Source organism: Sceloporus occidentalis, unplaced genomic scaffold (genome assembly GCF_023333645.1).
Source record: "Sceloporus occidentalis isolate IW3139 unplaced genomic scaffold, rSceOcc1.0.p SCAF_24, whole genome shotgun sequence".
NCBI classification, from domain to species: Eukaryota; Metazoa; Chordata; class Lepidosauria; order Squamata; family Phrynosomatidae; genus Sceloporus; species Sceloporus occidentalis.
The window spans coordinates 11,256,750-11,281,272 of record NW_028317004.1 but is presented as its reverse complement, the minus strand read 5'-3'; the positions used below and the strand labels follow the sequence as shown (position 1 = coordinate 11,281,272).

At 38.5% G+C, this 24,523-nt stretch overlaps 1 protein-coding gene across 1 annotated transcript in view; it reads left to right on the top strand.

Annotated features, from left to right (window-relative positions):
* The first annotated feature begins 374 nt into the window (after nt 1-374).
* Nucleotides 375-24,523, top strand: part of LOC149300619 (phosphoglucomutase-like protein 5) — a 49,941-nt gene continuing 25,792 nt past the window's right edge. Inside the window, exons 1-6 of the mRNA XM_089485090.1 lie at nt 375-632; nt 8,026-8,188; nt 10,823-10,969; nt 12,216-12,341; nt 13,359-13,549; nt 14,251-14,405. Of these exons, the coding sequence (XP_089341216.1) occupies nt 375-632; nt 8,026-8,188; nt 10,823-10,969; nt 12,216-12,341; nt 13,359-13,549; nt 14,251-14,405 (1,040 nt within the window). The remainder of the gene's footprint in view (nt 633-8,025; nt 8,189-10,822; nt 10,970-12,215; nt 12,342-13,358; nt 13,550-14,250; nt 14,406-24,523) is intronic.

Sequence of the window (24,523 nt, the reverse complement as noted above, 5' to 3'; positions counted from 1 at the left end):
TCACGTCTGGAGGAAAGACGCAGAAATTGAGGGGGAAAAAATTACTGGAGGAGAAAAAAAACGTAATCATTTTCAAAGGGGATTTCCATAGAAGTTCAATAACAGCAGATGTTTCCATACTGACAACTGCAGCCAATTCCAGAGTTTGAATGCACTGTGGGATAGAAAGAAGAGGAAATACCTGATTGTAGACTGAGATTTCCAAGACTATCAATAGTTCATTGCTAACAGGATTGTGGAACTTGAAGGATAATCAAGGGACAAGGGATTGTTTTCTATTTCTTGTGCTCTATAGCTATTATTTTGTGCAATTCTACTGTTCTCTTGATTCAGTGGATCGGACAGCGTAACCAAAATTGGAAGGGAAAGTAGCCATGGAGGTGAATCCCATTCCTGTGCTAACTATCCAAACTGTCCCTTATGATGATCAGAAACCTGGAAGCAATGGCTTCAGGAAACCCACTGCAGTGTTTGAGAGCAAGAGGAACTACCTGCAGAATTTCATTCAAAGTGTGCTTTCCTCAATAGACCTGCGGGACCGGCAGGGATGTACCATGGTGGTGGGAAGTGATGGCAGATACTTCAGCAAGACGGCAATGGAGATCATTGTGCAGATGGCAGCAGCCAATGGGGTAAGGAGCATTGCCAGAGGGTGGACATATGAGGAATCCAGGACATGAGCCATATTAAATTGGTACACAGGATAGCCTCTTGAATCTGATTATTGGAGCCCACCACAGTGCACATTTTTAGCAATCGCCTCACATACAAACAAAGAATATTATAGGAACCATTTGGCCCATCCAGTCTGCTTGTTTTTCTTTATGTAAAACTCAATCCTTAATCATTCCTTATCGGGGTAGCCGTATGTCTATCCCATGCATGTTTTAATTGACTCACTGTATTAACCTCTACCACGCCTACTGGGATGCTGTTCCAGTTATCTTCCACCTTCTCAGTAAAGTAAAACTTCCTACATCTAGGACTCTGAACCTCTAGTATCAAATCGTGTTCTAACATTTTCCCTTGTTTCAAAGAAGCTTCCCTGCTATACTTTGTTAAATCAATTAATGTATTTAAATATTCCTAACACACCTTATCTCTCTTCCCTCCTCCAAGCTATACATTTACATGAGTAGTATAGGCACCTTATTTATCAGAGGATTCCTATTACTTTTACTGAGGAGAAATTAAGAACCCTAAGACATATGACTTTTAGAAAGTAAATAGAAGTGGGTAGTTGCTACCTGGGCTGCTGTGATTTGGGCCATTACCCGGTCTTGCTTTTTTACTTTTAGGGTTTCTAGAGAAAGGGCTTTAGGCAGAGTTTACACCCTAACTGTATCTTTTCTTTTGTACTTCTATGCAGTCAATTTAATCAAATATCTATCAGAATGGGCACATCAGGTGTTGTTGTTGTGTTAGCCATTGTTAGCCAAATTTACGTGGGACAGCACAATATTATTGGGTATCTAGGTTGGGCTTGCCTGCTGGATTGAATGGTGCCAGCCCTTCCCTGAAAATCTGAATTGTATAGACTTAGATGTTCCGTGTATACAACGCTCTGACTTAAGCTGAAGAGCATGAATATCCAGCTTGTTTGCAGTGAAACACAGTGAGGTTCTTACTTTCTTGGTTGTCCCATAATGCAACAGTTAATGAAAACCATATTAAAATCAATTTAGAGAACCTTTGCATCATAAGGGAACATATAGCCTTGGTATAATCAATTATTTACATTATGGAGTTTTGCCATTCATTAACATGGTAGTAATAAGCATTATTTGAGCTGCATTCATGGCTACACTAGGGATGACTAGGCGGTTCTGACACTTTAGGGCCACTGGCCTCCTCTATGCTTTAATGCCCAGGCAGCATGCAGACAGGCATATCTAGCTGGTGGGTGGAGTGGCAGATCGATTGAGTAAGCAGCGCAATCGGCCAGTGGTCCACTGGGCTTTGCTTGGTGTGCCACTCCCACCTGGCATTTATCAATGCAATACCACAGCAATTCTAGTGCAAGGTTCTACATTCAGAACGGGAATTAAAACATTTTTTGCTAACTGCTCCAAATATAGCTGTGCTGCCCAATAAAAGCCGGCGAGGTTCCACTTATCTATCACTTTCATGTAGTCAGAATATATTCCTCATCACTATTTTACATTTCCATGTACCTTAACTCCTTACTGGGTACATAATCAACATTTATATTGAATAATAAGCTTTCTAAGTAAAGGAAAGGCATCATTTACTTGTTTACCTTGTTTAAATATCTAGTATACCCTTATCATGAAGTGTTTATTTTTTACTTATTAAAACGAGAGATGACAGCAGGTGCATTTGAACCTAGAAACCCATAAGTCTTTCACTACATTCTATAATGTATAAATTACTCACAGACCTTATGTTTTTATCCCAAAATGTGATCTGATAGCTGTCAGGTTACAGAAATGAGAAGTTTGAAAAGCCTTTTTTTGAGGACCAGAAATGTGTACATATTTTACATATTATGCTGGTAACTTGATGCCACAACACAGTTTGAATCACAGTTCTATTAGCAATGTACCTGCTGTCTTGATGTATATCACAACAAGGTGTATACTCTTACATATGTAGATATTTCACTTTACTTGGGGATTGCTTTGCTCCCTTTCACCAAACTTTTGTGTCTATTTAAGTATGAACAAAGAGTATCCTATAAATGTATTTAAGCATAGATGTGTCGGTGTTGAATAAATATTATCTTAGTTCTCTTGGAAATAGGGCATCTTTAATTTGTAGTCTAATGCAGTGGTACTCAAACTGAGGTGGACTGCTAGAATAGAACGGACACTCCAAAGTGGTCCTCAGAACAATACAAGAGTGTGTGTAGGGGATACATAATGGAACATAGAAGGTACTAGAATGTTATGACTTGTCTTAAATTTAGGATAGCCATGAGATTGGAGGTGGTTGTTAGTGTCCAAAAAGTACCTTCACGAATATGGACCAATGTGATGTTCCCCCCCGTTAGCTGTTTGAAAATGCCTGCTATGGCTAGGCCTCAGAATACTCACATAAATGCTGTGTGAATTCTTTCACAAAGTGAATCACTCAATTTATAAGTCAGTTTATCAGCTTATTCAAATGATAAAACCGCCTATGCTTAAGGAAAAAAAATAAAATTTGCTGTAAGGGGGAGCATTTCGGAGGACATAAAAACTGAGCTGGAGGCCCTTTAATTGTGCTCATTGCTTCTTTTGTTACATACATCTTCATTATTTCTTTCAGAAATGGAAAGCTAATTTAAGATCTCAATGGCAAGGAAGGAGTTTATTTCCTAAACAATGGAAAAAATAATGTGATAGGTTTCATTAGATTATTATCTGCAAATGTAATTTACTGCCTGAGAATGGAACTTTGACTATGTAAAGTCTGATGTAGTTCCTTGAGATAACTGCTGCTGATGACCTATTCATATTGTCATTCATCTTTTAGGTTTGTCTGTCTATATTCAATTACATTTATTTCTTACAATAATTCGTTCACACTAACAGCAGCCCCTTCCCCATTTTTATGCATATTTTTAAAAGGTAAAATATCTAAATTAAATGTTGGAGTTATTTTTCTTGGATTCTGTAGCCATTTCTTTTGGTCTTGCTGTCTGATATATTTGGCATAAAATAAACAAAACACATTTCTTGTGTTACAGCTTCATCTTGGCATTTAGGGCTATATATGCATACCTGGAAACTCTCTGGGTCTGAGTCTCCAGATGAAGTCTTGCTTTCCTGTTTCCCTGGGTCAACTTTTTCTTTTTGTGGGCAAGGGAGTGGCATTGGCTTCACCTACTGGACAATCCAACTTATTAACACCCCTTCCCAATAGATGGTTTCAATTTCTTCAAAAATATAGAAAACATGGAACATATTGAGAACATGGAAGCAGGCAGACATTTTCCATCCAATCACTACTGAATATGTTACTATCATAGACTGGCCCAAACATGTCACATGGATTTATTGGGTGAAGTATGGTAAAGATAGATTAGGATAGTTTCTAAAACAGAGTTGGGTCATAATTATGTCAATGCATGAACATGTTATTGTATAGCTGATGGAGAATTCTACTCAGAATCTATTGCCAGTTATGGTGTCTGTGAAATACTTTATTTGCTATAATTGACACATATATGACTTGAACATTACCAACAAACGCCAAAATATTTTACCCATGAAGTAGGTGAAATGTTTTATTGTTTTTTTTTATTTGCGTATGTGTTCTACCACTGTTTGTTTAATCACAAAAAGACACACAAACTATTTCAGTTTATGTGGCAACAATCTATTAGCGCGTACTTATTATCTTAATATTATTGTAATTTTGTATATTGTTCTTTTACCATTAATTTTTACTTTTCCTCTGTTGTAATAATGCAGCAGAATCAGCCGGTGCTCTATAATAAAATGTAATGTAACTTAATTCTACAAGATTAAGGTATGTTCTGGTAAGTGTTTGGACTAACAATTATGTTTCCAGTGCTCCATTTAGTGTTAAATTCACACAGCATCTTTAACATACAATCACAGGAGGAGGTAAGCAATGCAAACGAGATGTAATTTTACCAGGGCAGAGAGCTTCTGGAAGTATGAGTCACATACTAGAATAAGGTCTACCTAAGAATAAAGGATTGGAATGGTTTGAAATGCTAGAATGCATGGCCCTGCTGTTTTCAATGACTGCTACCTCTATCATGTGTTGGCCCATGGCCGTTGATTTCAGCTTCATGTTACTTTCACTTATCCAGGCCTATTTAAGAGCTGGCATGCCAGCCTGACAGCTGTGTCTAAGCATTTGAGTTATGTCCATAAATGGCTGGCTTTCCACAAGTTTCATAATTATCCAGAGGGACAAGAAAAAACAACCAGTTTCTTTTATGATATGATATTTTTTATTTCTTTTTATTTAATTATTGAATTTTATTGGAAACAGGGCTTGAACACTTGCGTGTAGCTCTAATATACAGTCCACGGCAATCTCTCAGGGACACAGCATGTTCAAAGAAAACATAGAGGGAACATATCATGTAATTTGGCAGCTGCAGAGGTATAACCACAACAATGCAGAGCTTCATTTAATGCTGTCCTAGGCAGCTGCTCCCTTTTAAATAACAGCCATAGAAGGCTATGTTTTTCGGACTGATGTTGTTTACATGCAGTGAGATCTGTTGCAGAAGCACAGCAATGGCAGATGGTTCTTACACAGCTAAACAGTTCCATTGCATTGAAGCAAGCACCTCTCTCTATCCAGGTAGAGCTGCTAGAATGAGAGCTAATGCTTTCCATTGGGCTATACTTTTAAAATTCTCCATGGTGTCTTATGAAGTAAATCAGTTTCTTACAGAAAGGGGGCTTCTGTGTAAGCAATATCCACAAAAAAGCAAGAGCGCACAGGCATGGGCGTAGGAACCCCTAAAAATCTGGGGGGGATAGCATTTTTACTGGTAGGGTATACCTGACCATTTCACCAACAGGGACTTTGATGACATCACATTCTAAATACATAGACATTAATATGTAGTTGGTCCCCCTTTGCAGCTATAACGGCTTCCACTCTTCTGGGAACGATTTCCACAAGATTTTGGAGAGTTTCCGTGGGGAATTTTTGCAACCATGCCTTTATGGACCTTGTTTTGTACACTGGGGCACAAAGTTAGAAGCATAGTGTTGTCCAAAATGTCTTGGTATAACACCTTCAGCTCATAAAACGTTCTACTAGATGAATGAGAGAAAATTCCCACATAAAAAATATGTGAAACATTTATATAGAAACATAAAAATCTTACAACCACAGATGGACCGCACTGGACACGGCCACAGAGACTACTATGATGTATTCAAGGAACCATCTAAGACTCCTAACACGTCATGCACACAGGAACATATCCAGACACTTAAACACTTGAATAACATACATACACATGCACACAGTAACAAACACACACACACGCAATAATACACCCCAAAACAATCCCACCCTAATATACCTAGACACATGCCCACTGTAACACACCTGGAAACATACTAACATACCCATAAAAACAGATGTGCACAATAACATACCCACAAACATACGCTATCACACCCAGACACACATTCAAACACATCCTTCACTTACTCTGCCTACCCCTAGATTTAACACGTGGCGCTTTGTATTAGTGATGCCCTAGACCAAGTAGCACCCCGCAATATTCTCTTGTGTCCAAATGCTACATACAGTAACACACACACTCATTTTAACCAGAAATAGGCCTGGATTTACAGGGAATCATTCTCTTTCCTTTAAGTACGACATGCCTGCTCATACACACATATGCACTGCTCTTACGCATGCCTGCCCACAAAAACACATATATATACGCTGCAATTGCCTGCACATACACACTTGCCAGTACTCACACATATGCACTACCCTTATACACGCCTGCCCAAACATACATAAACTGCTCACACACACATGCCTCCCCATAAATATACACTGCCCTTGCACATACTTACACAGACGTATACACTATAAGACAAATACACTCCTTATATACACATATACAGTGCCCATACAGACGTACACATATACAGTGCCCATACAGATATACACAGCCCATACAGACGTACACATATACACTGCCTATACAGACGTACACATATACACTGCACATACACTGCCCTTATATGCGCGTGCCCATACACGCACATATACACACCTGCCCTATACACACACACATATGCCTGCCCAAGTGCCCATACACATTCATAAACATTGCCCATATACATGCCTCACCATTTGTATATGCACACACACATATCTACCATCAGACCCCCCCCTCGTTTTGCACATCAGACCCCCCCTTAATTTTGTACATCAGACCCCCCTTCGTTTTGCACATCAGACCCCCCTCATTTTGCACATCAGACCCCCCCTCGTTTTGCACATCAGACCCCCCCCTTCGTTTTGCACATCAGACCCCCCTCGTTTTGCACATCAGACCCCCCCTCGTTTTGCACATCAGACCCCCCTCGTTTTCCACTTCAACCCCCCCTCGTTTTCCACTTCAAACACCCCCCCCCTCGTTCTTCACATCTCTTACCTTTCTCTTCTTCCTTTCTGCTTTCTCTTCATCCTCTCCTTCTGGTTTGCCACTCACTCTCAGTGCAGTGCGGCTGCGCACAGCTGTTTATGCTGAGCGCCGGGGCTGGGATATAAACGTCATATCCCATCGCCCGACGCTCAGTGACAGAGAGCACACTGATCTCCCCAACCAGTCCTGCACGCGGCAGCTGCTGATCGGGCACCTGTGCACCACTTACAGCCCTGGGGGGGATTTCTCTATTATCGGTCCCCCCCACATGATTTCCTGGAGGGGATCCGTCCCCCCCGGGTTCCTATGCCCGTGCGCACAGGAGAATAACCTGAATGTTCTGCCATCACATGCTATGTTTCTGTGTTATAGAAGGCAGTTTCCACAATGCAATCAAAGTACAAATGCCATAACTTGTACGTAAACATTTGAACCACTTTGAATGTGCTCTTAGCTTAAGATAAATGTGTGTTCTCCATCTGTGTCCAATTTAGTGTAATTCAGGGGCAGTCAACCGGATATTGTAGTTTTAGTTTGATTACCGTTTCAGAGCTACCCTAGTGTAATGGTGACCTAAAGCTAGAAACCAGAAGGCATTTCCATCTGTTGGTAGACACCAGTTTATGCCCAAATAAAAAAAATAGCCACATGCCAGTTTAAGCATGGAGTATCTAAGGTTGTCACAGAAGATTGAAGTCTTTATTTTTATGGCCACTGATCATACACTGCCATGGACCTCCTGCCTACAAAGCTGTTTTTTTTATAGGCTATTACTTTTTGTTTGTCCCTACTGCCAGTGGTGTTAAGACTCCAAAAGAGTATGTATGGGTTCTGGAACCTAATTTCATCCTGCCCTCTTAAACAAGTGGCCACTGGCTCTGATATGTTGTTCTTTTTCCTGGTGTATTCAGATTGGGCGATTGGTTATTGGCCAGAATGGATTGTTGTCCACGCCTGCTGTGTCTTGCATCATCCGGAAGATCAAAGCTATTGGAGGAATTGTCCTCACAGCCAGTCACAACCCAGGAGGACCTGGAGGAGACTTTGGAATCAAATTTAATGTTGCCAATGGAGGTAATTATATAATCCCTAACTACAAAATTCTGTATATATCTATACTGATTTACTTCTAAACATATGTGATGCTGATACAACTGCACTCCAGAATGAGCCAAGTCATAACTGTTGGCCAACATTACCTAATCCACAGTCCTTAATCATTAAAATACTGTTGCAAAGATATATTTCTTGATAAGCATATGTTGACTATTTCTCACAATCCTCACAGTCTCTATTCATCATCTGCTGTTTGCACACATTTTAGATGTGTGCAAAATATGTGTGACAGAATGACCTGTCATACAGGGGCCCAAGGTACTCAGAGATGGCTCCAGCCTGGCTGCCAAACAGGCAGGAACTCCATTGTTAAACTAATCCCATTAACAGGATGGCTACCAGGGGGATATTCAGTAGCTAAAGGGAGATTAAAGGTTGGGTTGTCTACATGTACCTGTTTATCAATGTTAATTTATGTTAATGAAGTTCTGTGGCTATATCAGTCTATGTTTTACAACAATAAACTGTTCATTCCTGCTGTACTCAGTTCAAGGTAGTTGTGCCTACTTATTGGGTACACATAGCAGGGTTCCAAGGTGCACATGCTGGCTGGTGCTGGAAGTGTTTCCGGGGACAAGAGGAGGATACATGTGGGTGATCTCTGGGAGTTACTACAGCTCTCTTGGTGAACCCGTTACAATATGTATTAGGGATTACATATGATTTAAAGGGACAGTCATCTGATTTTTTTCTCTGTTTCTTTTACATTACAACTTGACTTGTACAGGACTTCAAAGGCCCTGCTCTTCCACATGTTTCTGTCAGCATTTTCTCCGTAAAGCAATTTGCTGACAAACACATGTGTGGGACTACTCAATATAGGCCTCATTTCCTCTTATGGAAAGGAAAGTCCTCACAGCACATAAGCCTTTTCAGTAAACTAGAATGCTATAGGTTCACTGATAAAGTTGCTAAAGACCAATTCCTTCAGCTAAATGTAAACGGTGGAAAATAACCATTTACTAGGTATTAAAAAATGCATTGAATGCAATGGATGTAGAGAACCATACATGTACATGCCAGTAGTCAGTATATTCTTCCTCAGCCTCTCTCGCAGCCCTTAATCTGTTTAGATAGGATCTTAGCAAGTTCTTTGCATTCCATGTCTTTCATTACTTCCTGGAAACGTCCAAGCAAAGTTTCCCATGAAAATCTGTTGACTCCTCGTAATTATTGAGTTTAGATGTTTCTGCCATACTCATTGCTAACAGGTGTATAAAATCAAGCAGATAGGCAGCCATCTCCATAGACAAACATTGCCAGTAGAATGGGTACTGAAGAGCACAGTGACTTTAAACATGGACTGTCATAGGATGCCACCTTTGCTACAAGTCAGTTACTAAAACTTCTGCTGTGCTAGATCTGCCCTGGTCCACTGTAAATAATATTATTGTAAAGTACAAACATCTAGGAGCAGGGCTGGTCTTATTACTAGGCAGCCCAGGCAGCTTAATTGGGTTCCTTAATCAGGGGGCGATACAGAACCCATGTAGAGTCTTAGTACCAGGTGGCTCTGGTAAATTCCAGGGAAGGGGGATATCTGGATGTTCTCCAGAGGAGGACTCAACTTGCCACAGAGGGAGAAACTGGGACAGTTGAGGAGATCATGGATCTTCCTCTAACTGGCCCAAAATGAATGAAGCCAAAGGTCTGTTGCTACAGGCCTTTGCTTCAGTGCTCCCTTTGCGATACTACCTGCAATTGATGCTTTGCATCAAGATATGACATCATATCCTGAAGCTCAGCACTAAAGCAGCAAGCACCACAAGGGAGCGCTGTAATGAAGGTCTTTTCGAACAGACCTCATGTCCCCACCACAATATCACAATGAAAAGGGAAGAAGGAAAGGGAGAGAGAGTAAGTTAAGAAGAGATGGGAAGAAAGGGGCTAGAGAGAGAGAAAGGCGAGTAGGAAAGAGGAGAGGTAGTAAGGAGAAAATGAGCAATGAGGGAGATAAAGGGAAATGGGAGAGAAAAGGAGGAGAAGAGAGATGGGGATACAGGAGAGAAGGGTAAAAAGAAAGTTAAGAAAAAATGAAAACGGGAGGAGATAATGAGAAAAAGAGAATTGGGGAGAGATAAAGAGGAGGAGAGAGATAAAGAGAAAGGGGAGAGATAAGGACAAAATGGATAGCAAACTAGAAAGGGGATAGAGAGTGTGTGTGATGTGAAAGTGTTTGTATGTTAGGGAAAAATTGTCTAATAGCAAGTAAGTGTTTCTCTGGGGAGCATTTGTAAGGGCATGTGTGTATTTTTACAGTTCAGCAATTACTGTTACTGTCTTGGGCATAAAGTAAATAGAATTGTTATGACCATTTAGTATTGTTTCAAATTGAAAAAATGATAGTATGCTTTGCATAGCATTAGCTTACAGGGTGAGCTGTCTAAAATAATTACCCTTGTTCCCACAAAATCCTTTTTGCGGTGAAAGACACAGAAGTTTTTTTTTAACACTTATTGAAATTGATCATCACATTCACACAACTAGCAATGTCTCAACCCCTAGCACTCCAAATGTTGAATGACAACATAGTAATTTCAAAAACATTACATGCTTCTGTCCATATTACTTAATTCAATGTATGTTTTTCAGGGCCTGCTCCAGATGCTGTTACTGACAAAATTTTTCAGATCAGTAAAACTATAGAAGAATATGCCATTTGTCCAGACCTGCGAATTGACCTATCAAGAGTCGGAAGGCAAGAGTTTGATTTAGAGAATAAGTTCAAACCTTTTCGAGGTATTAACATTTTGTATAGCATCTCTATGTTGTTTTGTCATATAATAGAGATAGCCAATACAGCTATTACTGGAAGATCTCCATTAAACCCTACTTAGCCAAGTGTTGTCTTTTTGCAAGCTGAGGTTTATAGGTTTTGTCACTCTGATAAATATCCACTTTCAACTAACCCTCTAGACATCAGCAAAGTGGTGAATTGCTGGATGAATTGAGTATGCGTCCAGTGAACGGGACATACATTATTTTAGTAATTGTGTCAAATGATGATGTCAGTATAAATCTATAATTAGCTTTTTTAATCACCAAGCAGATGTTTGTATTGCCATAATGGAGTCTTTAGCCAAAGTTGATTTTGAAAAAGTTAAAAAGTTAAAAAAACCTCTCAGGATCCCAGGGCTCTTTTCTTGGCCCAATAAAAGTTATCAGCTTTGAATAAAGACTTCTGGTATAATACAGATATATCAATTTTTCATACACCATAAATAGGTTTGAACACATAGTGGCCTGCTGATCACAGCAAACATGCAACTATAAGAGAACTGAATGTCAATTGTATCTAAGGTTGTCTAGGAGGCTTGACCATTGGAACTAGAACCACACTAACTCTATTTATAGGGCCCTGTAAGGAATCTCAGCTGAGAAGGAGACTGAAAGCCAGACTTCAAACAAAACTAATTTTTCATTTTCTTATAAAAAAACCAAACAAACAAACAAACAAAAACAGTATTGGTAAGCAGTCCAATGAACTAGAAGGGTGCTCAATTTCCAACCCTTACATAGCCACGAGCTGCTGAATCGCCTGACATTTATAGTTGGTTAATGAGGAGCTGCTGCAGCTTTTTTACCTAACGTGGTTACATCTAGGTTTTAACCCTGTAACAGCTACTAATTCTGTTATCAGGCCCCTAAGGAAAAAAAATTTGGGACGTTTTGCATAACTACAACACTGAGCCTTACAAAGAACCTACAACCTTCCAGTTTGGTGTAATTCACTGTCCGATCTAGAGTCTGATTTGCAGATGGGATTAATTAGATCCTCTAAATAAATCTAGATTTTTTGGAATATCTGCCATTAGCTTACTTATTGGTGTATTGCAGTACAGACATGATGTAAAGTATTATTTTTGGTTATCAAGAAACAAATTATATAAAAAATATATAAATAAAACTATATTTTACATGAATAAGGTAGTTGTTAATTACCATTGATTTAGAAATCAATATGTTCATATATATTGTTTTACAGTGGAAGTTGTGGACTCAGTAGACATTTACCTCAATCTGCTCAGAACCATCTTTGACTTTAATGCAATAAAGTGTTTGTTGACTGGGCCCAACCAACTAAAAATAAGGATTGACGCTATGAACGGAGGTACGTACAAAGCTTTTTATCATTTAAATCAGATTGGTCCTATATATACTTATAAATGTGTTGACTCCGTAACTTTATAGCATCCCTTCCCGCTGTTGTTTAAGAAGTATACTCGCTTTCCATGTTTGTTAAAACAATGGTTGCAGGCCTAACGGCAGTATGAGGGCTATATATTTCACTGGCTTCTTCTAGTTAGCGTTAAAAGCCAAGGGATACAGCAGTCTCCAATTCACCCTCACATTGACTATAACTATTTCGGTCTCCAAAACTTCTAAAACTCCATAGAGGGTCTAAAGTTGTAAAAACTACAAAGGAGCAACCCCTCTTCCTCCAGGATCCCCATGTTAAAGAAGTACAACACACCCATGCCCATGTTTCAATTCTCTACCTGTTTAATGCATTAATATTTAAGGTAGGGGGAGTATATCAATGTTGGCCCCTCCAGGAGCTGGGCCTTGTACATACAAAGTCTCGATAATAATCTGACAAAACACAGAAATAGTTATTGCAGTCTTTATACATGTAAGATATGAAATAGGCAAGTTGGAGAGTAACAGGAAATGCAGGGAAAGGGACTTTAGGTATAGAATTAGAGAAAGGGCGAAGAAAAGACCCAGAAAGCATCATGTAAGACTTTGTGGGTAAACATATCATCAGTAATAGAGTAACAGATTGATGTGAAATGTATAGAAAGCAGATATTATTTGCCTACACTTAGCCCCATTTTCTGACTACATTTTGTGCATGGGAATAAAATCTAAAGTGCAAGCAAGGTAAATGTGCTCTTGATTAAAGGATGTCCTCGGCAAATCTCATGCACAGTGCAGTGGGAGATACTTTGAAAGCTCTGGCTATGGGATCTTGGCTCCACCGTGTCCAAACTATAAAAATAGTAGGTTGTGTTAACTCAAAGGAATTCAGTTATGACATGTTACTTGTATTAAGTCTTATGTAGCAGTGTGTTGCAAACTATGATCATTGGTATCATTCTTTCATCATAATTCTGTTGCCTTCCAGTTATGGGGCCTTATGTGAGACGAATTCTATGCGATGAGCTAGGAGCACCTGCCAATTCAGCAGTAAACTGCGTTCCACTGGAAGACTTTGGAGGACAGTATCCAGACCCCAACCTAACATATGCCAGTGGTCTTTTGGAGGCCATGAAGGGAGGGGAGCATGGTTTTGGAGCTGCATTTGATGCGGATGGAGTATGTATGCCGTATATATAATCACTGTAGTTCACACAGCAATCTTTAGTTGCTGATACAAGAGAATCATTTTATTTAGGGCATTATAGTAATCAAATCCATTATATTATTAAGTGGTCTGTCTACAGCATGTGATATTAATACTGATAAATGGTATTAACAATGCATATAATTAATAATTATTATTGGTAACATTGAAATAATAACTGTTTAATAGTTTAATAACTATTTATATAGATGGTACTGTTGTCCCCAATACGGCCCTGATGAAAGTACAAAAAAAGAAAAAAGAAGGAAAGAGCAGTAATGGGTATTTCAAGAAGTGCTCTTGGAAACCTGGAGAGGATCTGAAGTTCAAAGAAACATAATTTTATGGCAGATGAGATCCATTTAGCCTACCTGCCCATTTTTCCATTTTTCCAAGACTTAAACCTTAATCATTCCTTGATCTTTTCTTAGAATTAGGATTGCCACATGGCTATCCAATGCATGTTTATATTCCCTTTCTGTATTTACCTCAACCTGTTTCATTTATCTGCCACCCTCTCAGTAAAGTAGAATTTCTTTTCATAATTAGATATGTCAACATAATTAAGTCTCCTAAACTAAATATTGGCCAGCTTAGTTCTTAGTTACAACCAAATTATACTTTGTCTAGTAAATTATATTTAATAGTTAAAATGTTTGCATGTTTGTTTTAGGACAGGTACATGATTCTAGGAGAAAATGGCTTCTTTGTGAATCCTTCAGACTCGTTAGCAGTAATTGCTGCCAATCTCTCCTGTATACCATACTTCCGTCAAATGGGCGTGCGAGGTTTTGGGAGGAGTATGCCTACAAGCCTGGCACTGGACAAGTAAGTAGACCGTTTCTTTTCTTGCCTACAAGACGTATCTATTGTTTTTATGATTATTGTAGTGCTAATGTGATTTCTTGCTGTTTTTTTTGCAGTAGCAAGATATTTAGTAAGTATATTTTCTAAATTCAGATGTGTAAATGTATAGCAATGCTTTGTGATATAAGTGAACCTAGCCTCCTAGGACATTTCCGCAAAAAAGCAGAGCTTCCAGGCACGCTCTCTACCCTGATTGGAGGAATGGTGAAGAGGCTGTCCCTGTGGCTCCTCCCTTTTGCATAAATGCACCAAGAGGCCAGAATAATTCAGATAGATTCTCTGAGAAAAACATTGTCCAATAGTCCCGCTCTTGGCCGCTATTAATACAAGATAACACACGTGCCCGGGTGCTGTTCAGCCAATATACAAAAGTCCACGAAATTAAACGCACTCATGGGACTCCCAAGTCCAAAAAATCCCCAAAATCCAATCATTATTCTTCCGTGCTTTGGCCTCTAACCGAGACCCTTCATCATGATATATAAATACTTGCTGCTTTCCGTCTTCATTTTCTCATTCCTTTTTTGCATACTTTTTTGGTGTGATGGAAAAGTGAGTATGAAAGTGCTTAAAGACATCCTGAGCACAGCTAGCTCCCACATTTAACCGACAGCAGCACACTAACATATGGCTAGGTAGTTGTGTACATTGAACTTTTCTGGGAGGTGCTCATACCAGCCAGAGTTCGGTCACAGAGACAACCAGTCATTAGGCCATAGGACACAGTCACTACTGTGTCCTAAGGCCTAATGACTGGTTGTCATATTATTTATTTGCATAGATCTATTTATTAGGATTTAATTTGTGTTAAATCTGTGAATGGTTATTCTGCTAGACATCCAGTTTTGGATTATAGCAACACTTACCCTACTACTACAGTGTTCTGATCATTATTTGGCTCTGGGAAATGTCACTCATATGATAAAAGAATATGGGGGAGAACGTGTGGAATAATTTGTCTAAGGACGAAAGCCTATGATATCAGCCCCCCCACAATAATTTAGTTGACATGTGCTTACAAACATATTATAGTCTACAGTATCTTCTCACCTCTGACCTACTGCAATACTAAGTTATATTTATTAGCACTACTCTATCCTTACTGGCCCATTGAGTAGTGGAGCACTGGGGAACCTGATCCCCCAATAAATTGATCTGCCCCTGTTAGGAGCAGAGGAGGTGGGGCAGAATATGCCTTTGGCTACAATTTAACATTGGACAGATATAGACAACAAAACTTGAAAGACATTGTAAGATTCTTTAGTTAACTTCACGACCATTTCAGTGATAAGATACCCCAAGAAAAGAATATTATACTACTTATCCTAATATTCAAGCTGATGGACAGGTAGAATTTTTTACTGATTATCCCTTTTTGCTTTTGCACTCCTTTGCAAATAGCTACCACAACTACCGGATTATAGTTTTAGAAATCGCTCCTCCTATTTGCAAAAAACACCCTATTTTATTTGCCCTCTCTGTGCTACAGTACAGGCAACCTGAACGAGCTGAACACCACACAAGTGGAGATAAAAGTTATGTATTGGTTAAGAGAAAGAGGACTTAATGCAAAATAATTACAGTGAACTTCTTTGTGTGTTACTTATGAGATTACTTTAAATTGGGAACTAAAAGTTTATGCTTAATGCTCCCTTGTACTTCCAACAGATCATAATAAGTGACCTCACAAGATCCAACTGCGATAAGAGAAAGTATAATGGTCTCCATATGTTTTTTTTTTTGTTCAGTTTGGAAAATTGCCATTCCCTTTTTTCCTGTTTTGAAGATAAAAAGGAGCAATTGAATCTAGGGAGGCAGTTAATGGTATTAGAAAAAATATTTCACAAAATGTAAAGTAATTGCCAAATGAGGGTACGTAATAGATTACCAGAGATTGTGGAGTTAACAGATGGTTGACTATACACTTTAATCTGTCTTTTTTTTTTTAAGTAAACAACTTGGCTATAAATGTTTTGCAACGACAATTATTGTCTAAAAACAATCCTTTGAATTTAAAAAAATGTACCAACCTATGTATAAAATAGAAAGTATATGCCTATATCAGAATGTTGGGTAAGGAATCGAAAGGTGACATACCTTGTGTCTGCATGTCTTCACCCATAATTCCTTAAATGCATTGGAAACTTTGCACTTCTTGAAATTCAGAGCCGGCAATTTTAGACATGCTCCTATTGACCCAAGGACAGCATTTTATTGGTTTTGCTTTGTACTATGGAGTGCTCTTGCCATTTTTTTCTTCCCATAAGCATCCAGAATCTGAGACCCATTAAAAACATGTGATATGGTTTTATTTAGTAATTCAATTTTATTTACAGTTTTCAAATTTTTTTTAAAGGAGAACTAATTGCTGTGTAGAATAACTGAGGATGTATAGCTAATGGATAGATGTCCTAAGGAATACAGTTGTCTGGGCAAATGATCAATGCAATGTAATATAGACATGCTACTTCAGGTGCCATGCACTCAAAAAACATTTTTATTTTGTTCAGTACCACGGACAGGTCAAATATGTTTTGTTCACCTACACATCCAGTGCTTTCTATAGTCGGCTCCAACTTCAATGCGCTTGGGACTATTTTTTTTTAATGGTGTATAATGCCATATTTGCTAAAATTGATTGATTTGACATACTTCTCTAGTATGAATTTCTGAATTAGATTCTAGCTTTATTACATGCCACTTTCCTAGAAGTTGGTGGAGAAAGAGTTTTCGACGTGGACTTTCAGTATTATCCATTCAGTTATCCATTGGGTCTAAAAGGGGATCCTTTCAAAGGACATCAATACTATAACAGTCATGGCAAACATTTTAGTGCGTTGGAGGAAATACCAGTTTTACTACATTTAAGGATTACTTGTTGCTTCAGAGACATGTTTTATGTGTTTATATGTAATTTAACATTCTTGGGACTTTGCCTGCAGAGCTGGGCAAAGAACTTTCAGATACATATACATTATAGGAGATGTATATGTATAGTGCTCTTGATGTACATGATTTCAGTGGGCAGAAACCACCAGTTTGACTGGATAGGAGTTACTGTAGAAGCAGGCAAGAAAAGCCAGCTTTTCCTAGAAATTCCTGCAAATTCTAAAAACATTATCTAATTGTCCATATAAATTGCAGCATTTCCCTCTGTTAAACCTATGTTTTCCTGCTGTGCCGCAGAGTAGATTGTATTGTTCGTATACAATGAGCACGCCCTTGAATGTAGGCAAGAGGAAGAGAGCATTGTGGTAACAAATGGAGCACTCAGATTAAGGGATAATTTAGATAACATGTCTCAAAGGTCAGCTAATGAAATACTGGGTGGATGAAATATGCAGAATGCTCCAGTGTACACTCTGAGGAGCCAGCTGTTGACAGGAAACATCTGCTTTAACAGGTTCCAAAATCCACAGCACTGATGGATTGCAACTGAATGTCCCAAATCTGGATGTAAACTACATGGTTGTGACAAACTGTAGCAGTCAATAGCAATGAATTCTCTGCTAGAGAGTAATAGTTGCTTGGTCTTCTGGTGCTCACAAGATGAAACTGTACTCGCTTGCTGTAATGTACCATGACTGGACTGCCAAAACATAAGAAAAGAATTGCTTGATTAACACTCAATGTACTGCTTTTAGGGCTGATTAAAATTGAAGCAAAAGGTGCAGGCTCTGGCCACTGGTGGCAAGGAACCCCGCACTTGCTGCTTTCTTGTTGTTGAACCATTTCTGTACTTGTTGCTCTGCACAGCAAGTGTGCCTGGTTCAGGGGCCCACTTGGTCCACTGGATCCAGCTCTTACAGCATGGGTATTTGCAGAGACATAGGTAGGCTCTTTTACTGGACCATGATGGGTGATGACACAAGGAGCTTCTTGCTACCTGTCATGTAGCAATCAGTAAGAGTGGAAGGTATATGTCTCTCTGAAAAAGAAAGGCTTAGACTGTGTTAGGATCCCTCAGACTGGCAGCCTGCAGTCATTCGGGCAGGGATACTGTGCAGATAAGAGTTGATGTCCCCCTAGATTTGTCTGTGGTTCTCTTCATGTACCCTGAAATATGATTCCTGAAGATAAAACTGATTATATTTAATACCAGTCTAACTTGTGTTGTTACTGTCTATTGTGCAAATAAAAATTAAAGAATGTTCCATAATTGTAGAAAACACATGTATGGCTTACTAATATATTGCCATTGTTGCATGTTTATTAAGTCTATTAAGAGTTAAGGGGGTGAATGAGAAGGTGAGGAACTGCTTGGGCAAAGATGATTTTATTATAGTGACGGTCATGTGGAGAATCAGTGGCATAGAGATCTCAAAGGTGGTGAGAACTGATTTTTTTTCCCCCAGAGTCCAGGCTGTTGGTTTAAGAAGGACAGGTTGCATGTCTATTTAAATAGGTGGGCTTTTTAGTAAGCATTTAAATATAGAAAAAAAAATATTGCACAGGTGAAATCCTGGAGATGTGAGTGGTAAGGGAGAGGACAGAAGCAAGTGCCAGAAGAAGAGATTAAGGCACGGTGAGAAAGCAAAGACTTTACCCAAGAGAGGGCTGTTTCACAGATTTCATACAAGGAAAGAAGCCATACAAGGAGAACGGTGTGATCAACAGTGTCAAAAGCTGCAAGATCTAAAAGGATCACGGTAGTTTTGTAGTACAGAGATACACTATACTTTTGTAAAAAGGCCAACTTTGATTGCAGGGTTAACGCATTCTCTTCATCTTGACAGTAAATTATGTTTTTTATTAACTGGTTAGCTGGTACTTTTTGTATTTTTCATCCAAAGTCACCCTTCACATAAATTCCATTCAACAACAGCATGACAACAGTAAATATGGGAAAATTCCACAGCTGTAAAGGAAACAGCCTTCTCATTTATAGCTATAATACAGTGTTTTAGTTTTAGCACAAATGATGAGCTTTTAATCTACCAAATATATTAACTTTATGGATACTGTATATCCAAAACTACATTTCATTTAAAAATTCAAAGTTGATGACACATGGCCCAGGCATGAATGGAATCGACTTGACCTCAGCAAAATTCCCACCATGTCCGGCTACTGAAAGAAGTCTTACCATTTATTAGGTACAATAATTTACCATGCATGCATAAGGATTATCGGCTCATAAGGCAATACCAAGTGCTGGATACCTTTAGAATGGTCCTGTTATGTTTATAGCATTCATAACAAAAGTAGTGTTAAGCAACCAAAGGACAGTGTAAGTTTGTACTGATCCTAATGTAAATGTGGAATAGAACACAATCTTAAATCTCCAGAAATACAATGTAAACTTAGAAGGCCTAGATTATAATAGTTTTGTGGTCTGCAGTATTTCATCATGTTACAAAAAGCACATTGTGGATATTGAAATGTACAAACATTTTGTCTGATTACAAGAACTCACAGAAATATATCAGATGAGTAATGGTTTTAGATCTTCTAGATGTTGAAATATGGGCATCTTGATTAATTACTGTACACCAAAGGATACATTTCTTGTGTAATGATATACTGTAGCAGCAATGGGCATGTGTTTAGGTAACACTAACGCAATAGCAATACAGGCACACATTTATGGCTAGAATCCCCCCAAAAATGTAGTTCTATCTACAAGAGTATTCCTACTGCTGGAAACAACCTAAAATGAAGTAGTAAGCAGGACTACCTGTTTCTCCAATCCATTGTTATGGTCTCATCTGTGTATCACTGAGCCATTTGTTACTGGCTGATATATGTTCAATAATATAATTGAACAAGCCTCAGTTATGGATTAGGAATAACTTTCTTTTATTATGTTTTTATTTTTTGCTTTTATGTACTGTTCACTTTACATTATATTTAAATATTTGCCGTAAACAATCACACAGTTTCTATGTCACTGAATTGAGAAACATAAGCCTTTGGGACAGATCATCGCAGCTTTTTGTTACCTTGTATCATTGTCTGAAACTTCTAGATTCAGTAAAATAATAATATATAAAACATTATTTATTAATTTTTTTAAAGTCATAACATCTCTAAGGCCTTGTATGTTACATTTTGTGCGTAAGTTCCTTCGTCTTCCATCATGAGTTGGCAGTCTTGTAAAATACCTATATCAGAAAAGGAACCCTTAATATGATTTTATTAAGTGCGAGTTATAAACTACTTGCAGCAAATGACATCAGCATGCTCACAGAGCTTCTTTCTCTTTTATGGTATTTTCGATTGAAGGCCTGTGGAAATGAAATATAACATCATTGGTTTCTCTCTTCCTGAATATACTGGTTAGTCCGAGAGTTTACCAAACACAACAAGTAGTAGGTTGTGGTCCTCAGGTACAATATGTACTTACAACTGTTCCCTACCAAAGATCACTAACTCACAAAATTAAGCAGGTGCTGAAGTAACATTCAGTTAGAAGAACCTCAAGGGGCACATTAACCACATTGGAAGATCAGTTGTTGAAACAGTTGAAGGGGACTGCAGACACACTGGGTTCATACTAAATTCTTGGTACACAGTATGATCTGTAGTAGGCAAGGACTCTTATAAGGCTTTTGTAGGACTATACGATTATAAGAACTGAGCTGATGTTTTTGAGACTACTCAAAGAAGCTTCATTTTTACAATATGGTATATTGGAGCAGACTATGGGTAGGTCTACATTGGATGTGAAAATCAATAGAACATTAAGTGAATATTTAATAATAATTTTAGTGTGTGATCGTAACAGATTCTCATTGGGATAATAAGTTAATTTTCCATTCTATTAGGAGCCTGTGACCTATGAATAAATATAGATATACTGTAATTTGCAGTACAATATGCAAAAAACATGATGTATCCTAAGAAACACATCTAGCAGAGCCCTGTGGATTTCACATCTGCCATTCCTTGGCTGGTCTGTACAATAGATTGCAGACAGATGTTTGTACAAAATATAATGGGAGAGAATAGATTTTTGTGGATCATGCATGATAAATGTATTCTAATATTTTCCATTTTCAATATATATACCGGTATATATCTATATATGAGAGCACTAGACAGAATACTGGCTGATAGTATGTTAAGAAAAAGCTCTGGGCATAAAAAAACACACACATTAATGTATACAAATACAGTTAAAATGCATGTTTTCTTATATAAATAAACACTTGCTTTCTTCTGAGATAGTAATTTAAAGTCTACAAGAAAACTGCTTCCCCCATGCTGTCCGAAATGCAATGCATGCCATTTTATTTTTTTCTGAAGGTGTGAAAGCTCTTACATACATATTTGTGAATGTTATAAAGTGCTCTGCTATATAGGATACATAAATAATTATCACAGCAATAGCTTTCATTAACGTTTACACTCAAATTGTTCTAATATAGTGCTTTCTATAATCAAATGAGAATTTGTAAGGGCACAAAATGAACAGAAACTTGCCTTATGGCACACACAGTATATCCCCAGTTTCTTTTTATAGTGCCAGTTCATGTTACACACTAACCAGAAAATTAAAATCACTTAATTATATTATAAATCAATGTAATGGTGGCCAAACAAGGCAAATATTTTCTGCCTCCACCTGGCACCTGATCATAAGAAAAGGTGCCCAAATCAGGACACTGTTGCTCATAAACCCGTTTGGAGGCAGGTGGGGCAGGGTTGGAGATGGGCAAGTGTTGGATTAGAGGTGGCGATAGGGGAAGGATCATAGACTTACCTTCCTGCCTTGTGATTCTGTGATGCAGAAGGAGACCACAAGGGACTGTGATCCTCTGATCTCACTAACAGACCCATGGTTCCACTGCCTGCAAAAGCAGTCAAAAATATTGACTGTCCCACAGAAAATGGAATGGTTGGCAGGTATGCATTAGAGCCACTACTACAGAATAGTGATGGACTTGAGGGTTATAATTTGCAAAGTCTTAGGATCAGCTCATTCGGGAAGTTGCCTGGTATGACTAACTCTTATTTACACTCTATTATCAGAGCCAGCTTTTATGTCAAAGCCATGTGGACATAGAACCACCCTTGTTTTCCAACTGTGAGAATTTAAACATGCATTGGATAGCATAAATCTATCCTGACAGGACAAGACCAAAGTCTACTTAAGGTCTGAATGTCTACACAAAGTATAAAAAACATTTTATTATTAGTATCTTTTATTTATATAGTGCCAACAATTTACATAGTGCTTCTTACAGAACATATATTCATGAGGTATGGCAGAAGAAGACAAACCGACAACCGGTAACATTTTATAGAGTGTATTTTTATGTTTTCAGTTATTAGGTTGTTGGTGTTTCTCGGTTCGTTAACAAGTGCAGTAAAATTAAAAAAGAATTTCCACCAGAACATAAAAAGTGCTTGTAGGTGAAGATGGAAGGAAGAAACATGGCATAACATGTCTTAATGGGCACTTTTAGTCTGATTCCTTCTCCTGTCAAGTCACGGCAACACCAGGACCTAAGATCTCTCAAAATCTCTGGAAATCTACATTAGGGCACAGGGCTCACTTGACAGGTTCACCTTAACTCCGGAGCATCCTACTTCCCCTTTCTGCTGCTGTATGTCAATTTAATCTAGCTCCTGGCAGTGTTCCTGGGCTTCCTTCACCCTGGCCAGGGTTATGAATCCTGTGCTTACATTTAACTGTTTTTCCTTTAGGTTGGAATACGTAGTAGGAAATGTTCTAGCACTAGTTCTCTATCTAAATAGATGAGGTGAAGTCAGCAGCAAGATATCCAGCTGTGGGGGCATTCCTACTCCCATGGTGTTTTGACAGACTAATTTTGTGGGTGCTGGCTGAACATCAAGTGAGTTTTAGTTCAGCAAGAGGTGAAGAACTGTGTATAGCCAGTATAGAGTTGCAATGCTTGTTGAAATAATATTCAAATCATTGACCTTTGTTAATGTACACTACATGGACAAAAGTATTGGGACACGTGACCATTATATCAACAGGGACTTTTATGACATATATTTAGTATGTAGACATTAGTATGTAGTTGTTCCCCCATTTGCAGCTATAATAGCTTTCAATTTTCTGAGAAGGCTTTCCACAAGATTGTGTTTCTGTGGGAATTGTAGCCCATTCATCCAGTAGAGCATTTGTGAGGCACTGATGTTAGACAAGACGGCCCGGCTCCCAATCTCCTTTCCAGTTCATCCCAAAGGCGTTTGATGGAGTTGAGATCAGGGCTCTGTGCAGGCCAGTTAAGTTCTTCCACACCAAACTTATCCAACCATGTCTTTATGGACCTTACTTTGTTCACTGGGGCACAGTCATGGTAGGACAGAAAATGGCCTTCCTCAAAGTTGGATGCATAGCATTGACCAAATGTCTTGGAATGATGAAGGGGACATAGCAAGACAAGAGGAGTCAAACTTCACATCACCTTAGCTTTTTGCGTTTTGGAATTTCAGATGGCTACCAAAAAAAAGACTTCTTGGTTTACTTGTAAAAAAATATTCTTTCAAATTGTCCCAGTTGTTAATCCACTAAGCCATTGGTCTATAAACTCACAACAAATTGAACAGAGCTTTGCCATGTACAAAAGCAAATCAAAGTTAATTAAATTCTATAGAAACTCTGATTCCTTAAAAATTTCATGAGCATAGCACACTTCGTGTTGAACGTTGTACGGTCCAGGCCACCAAGAGATCCTGTACTTTAGAAGTGTTGACATGTTTACTTTAATGAATATCAAAGTTCTGAGTTGTCTTTTAAAATAAGAGGAAATTGGCTTTTTTACACAAATGTATTTTTATTATTACTATTCTCTTTTTGAAATACTGGTGAAATAACATAATTAATATTAGCATCAGTGTTAAGCCTTTGGGTGGCATGTGTTGGAGCACATTCACCCCTGTCAGAGGCAGGGTATCTTTTCAGTATTTTGCTATAGTTACATTTAGGTGAAAATCATATACACAGGCTACACGTTACCTAGAGAAACCTATGTATTTTTTTTGGGGGGGGGCAAAATTAAGCTATTAACAGATGCATAGTTTAAGGTAAACTGTGCATACAACTTACAACCTCTCACTCAGTCCCAAAGTGATACGTGGCTGTCCTCATTAACAGAAGTCTT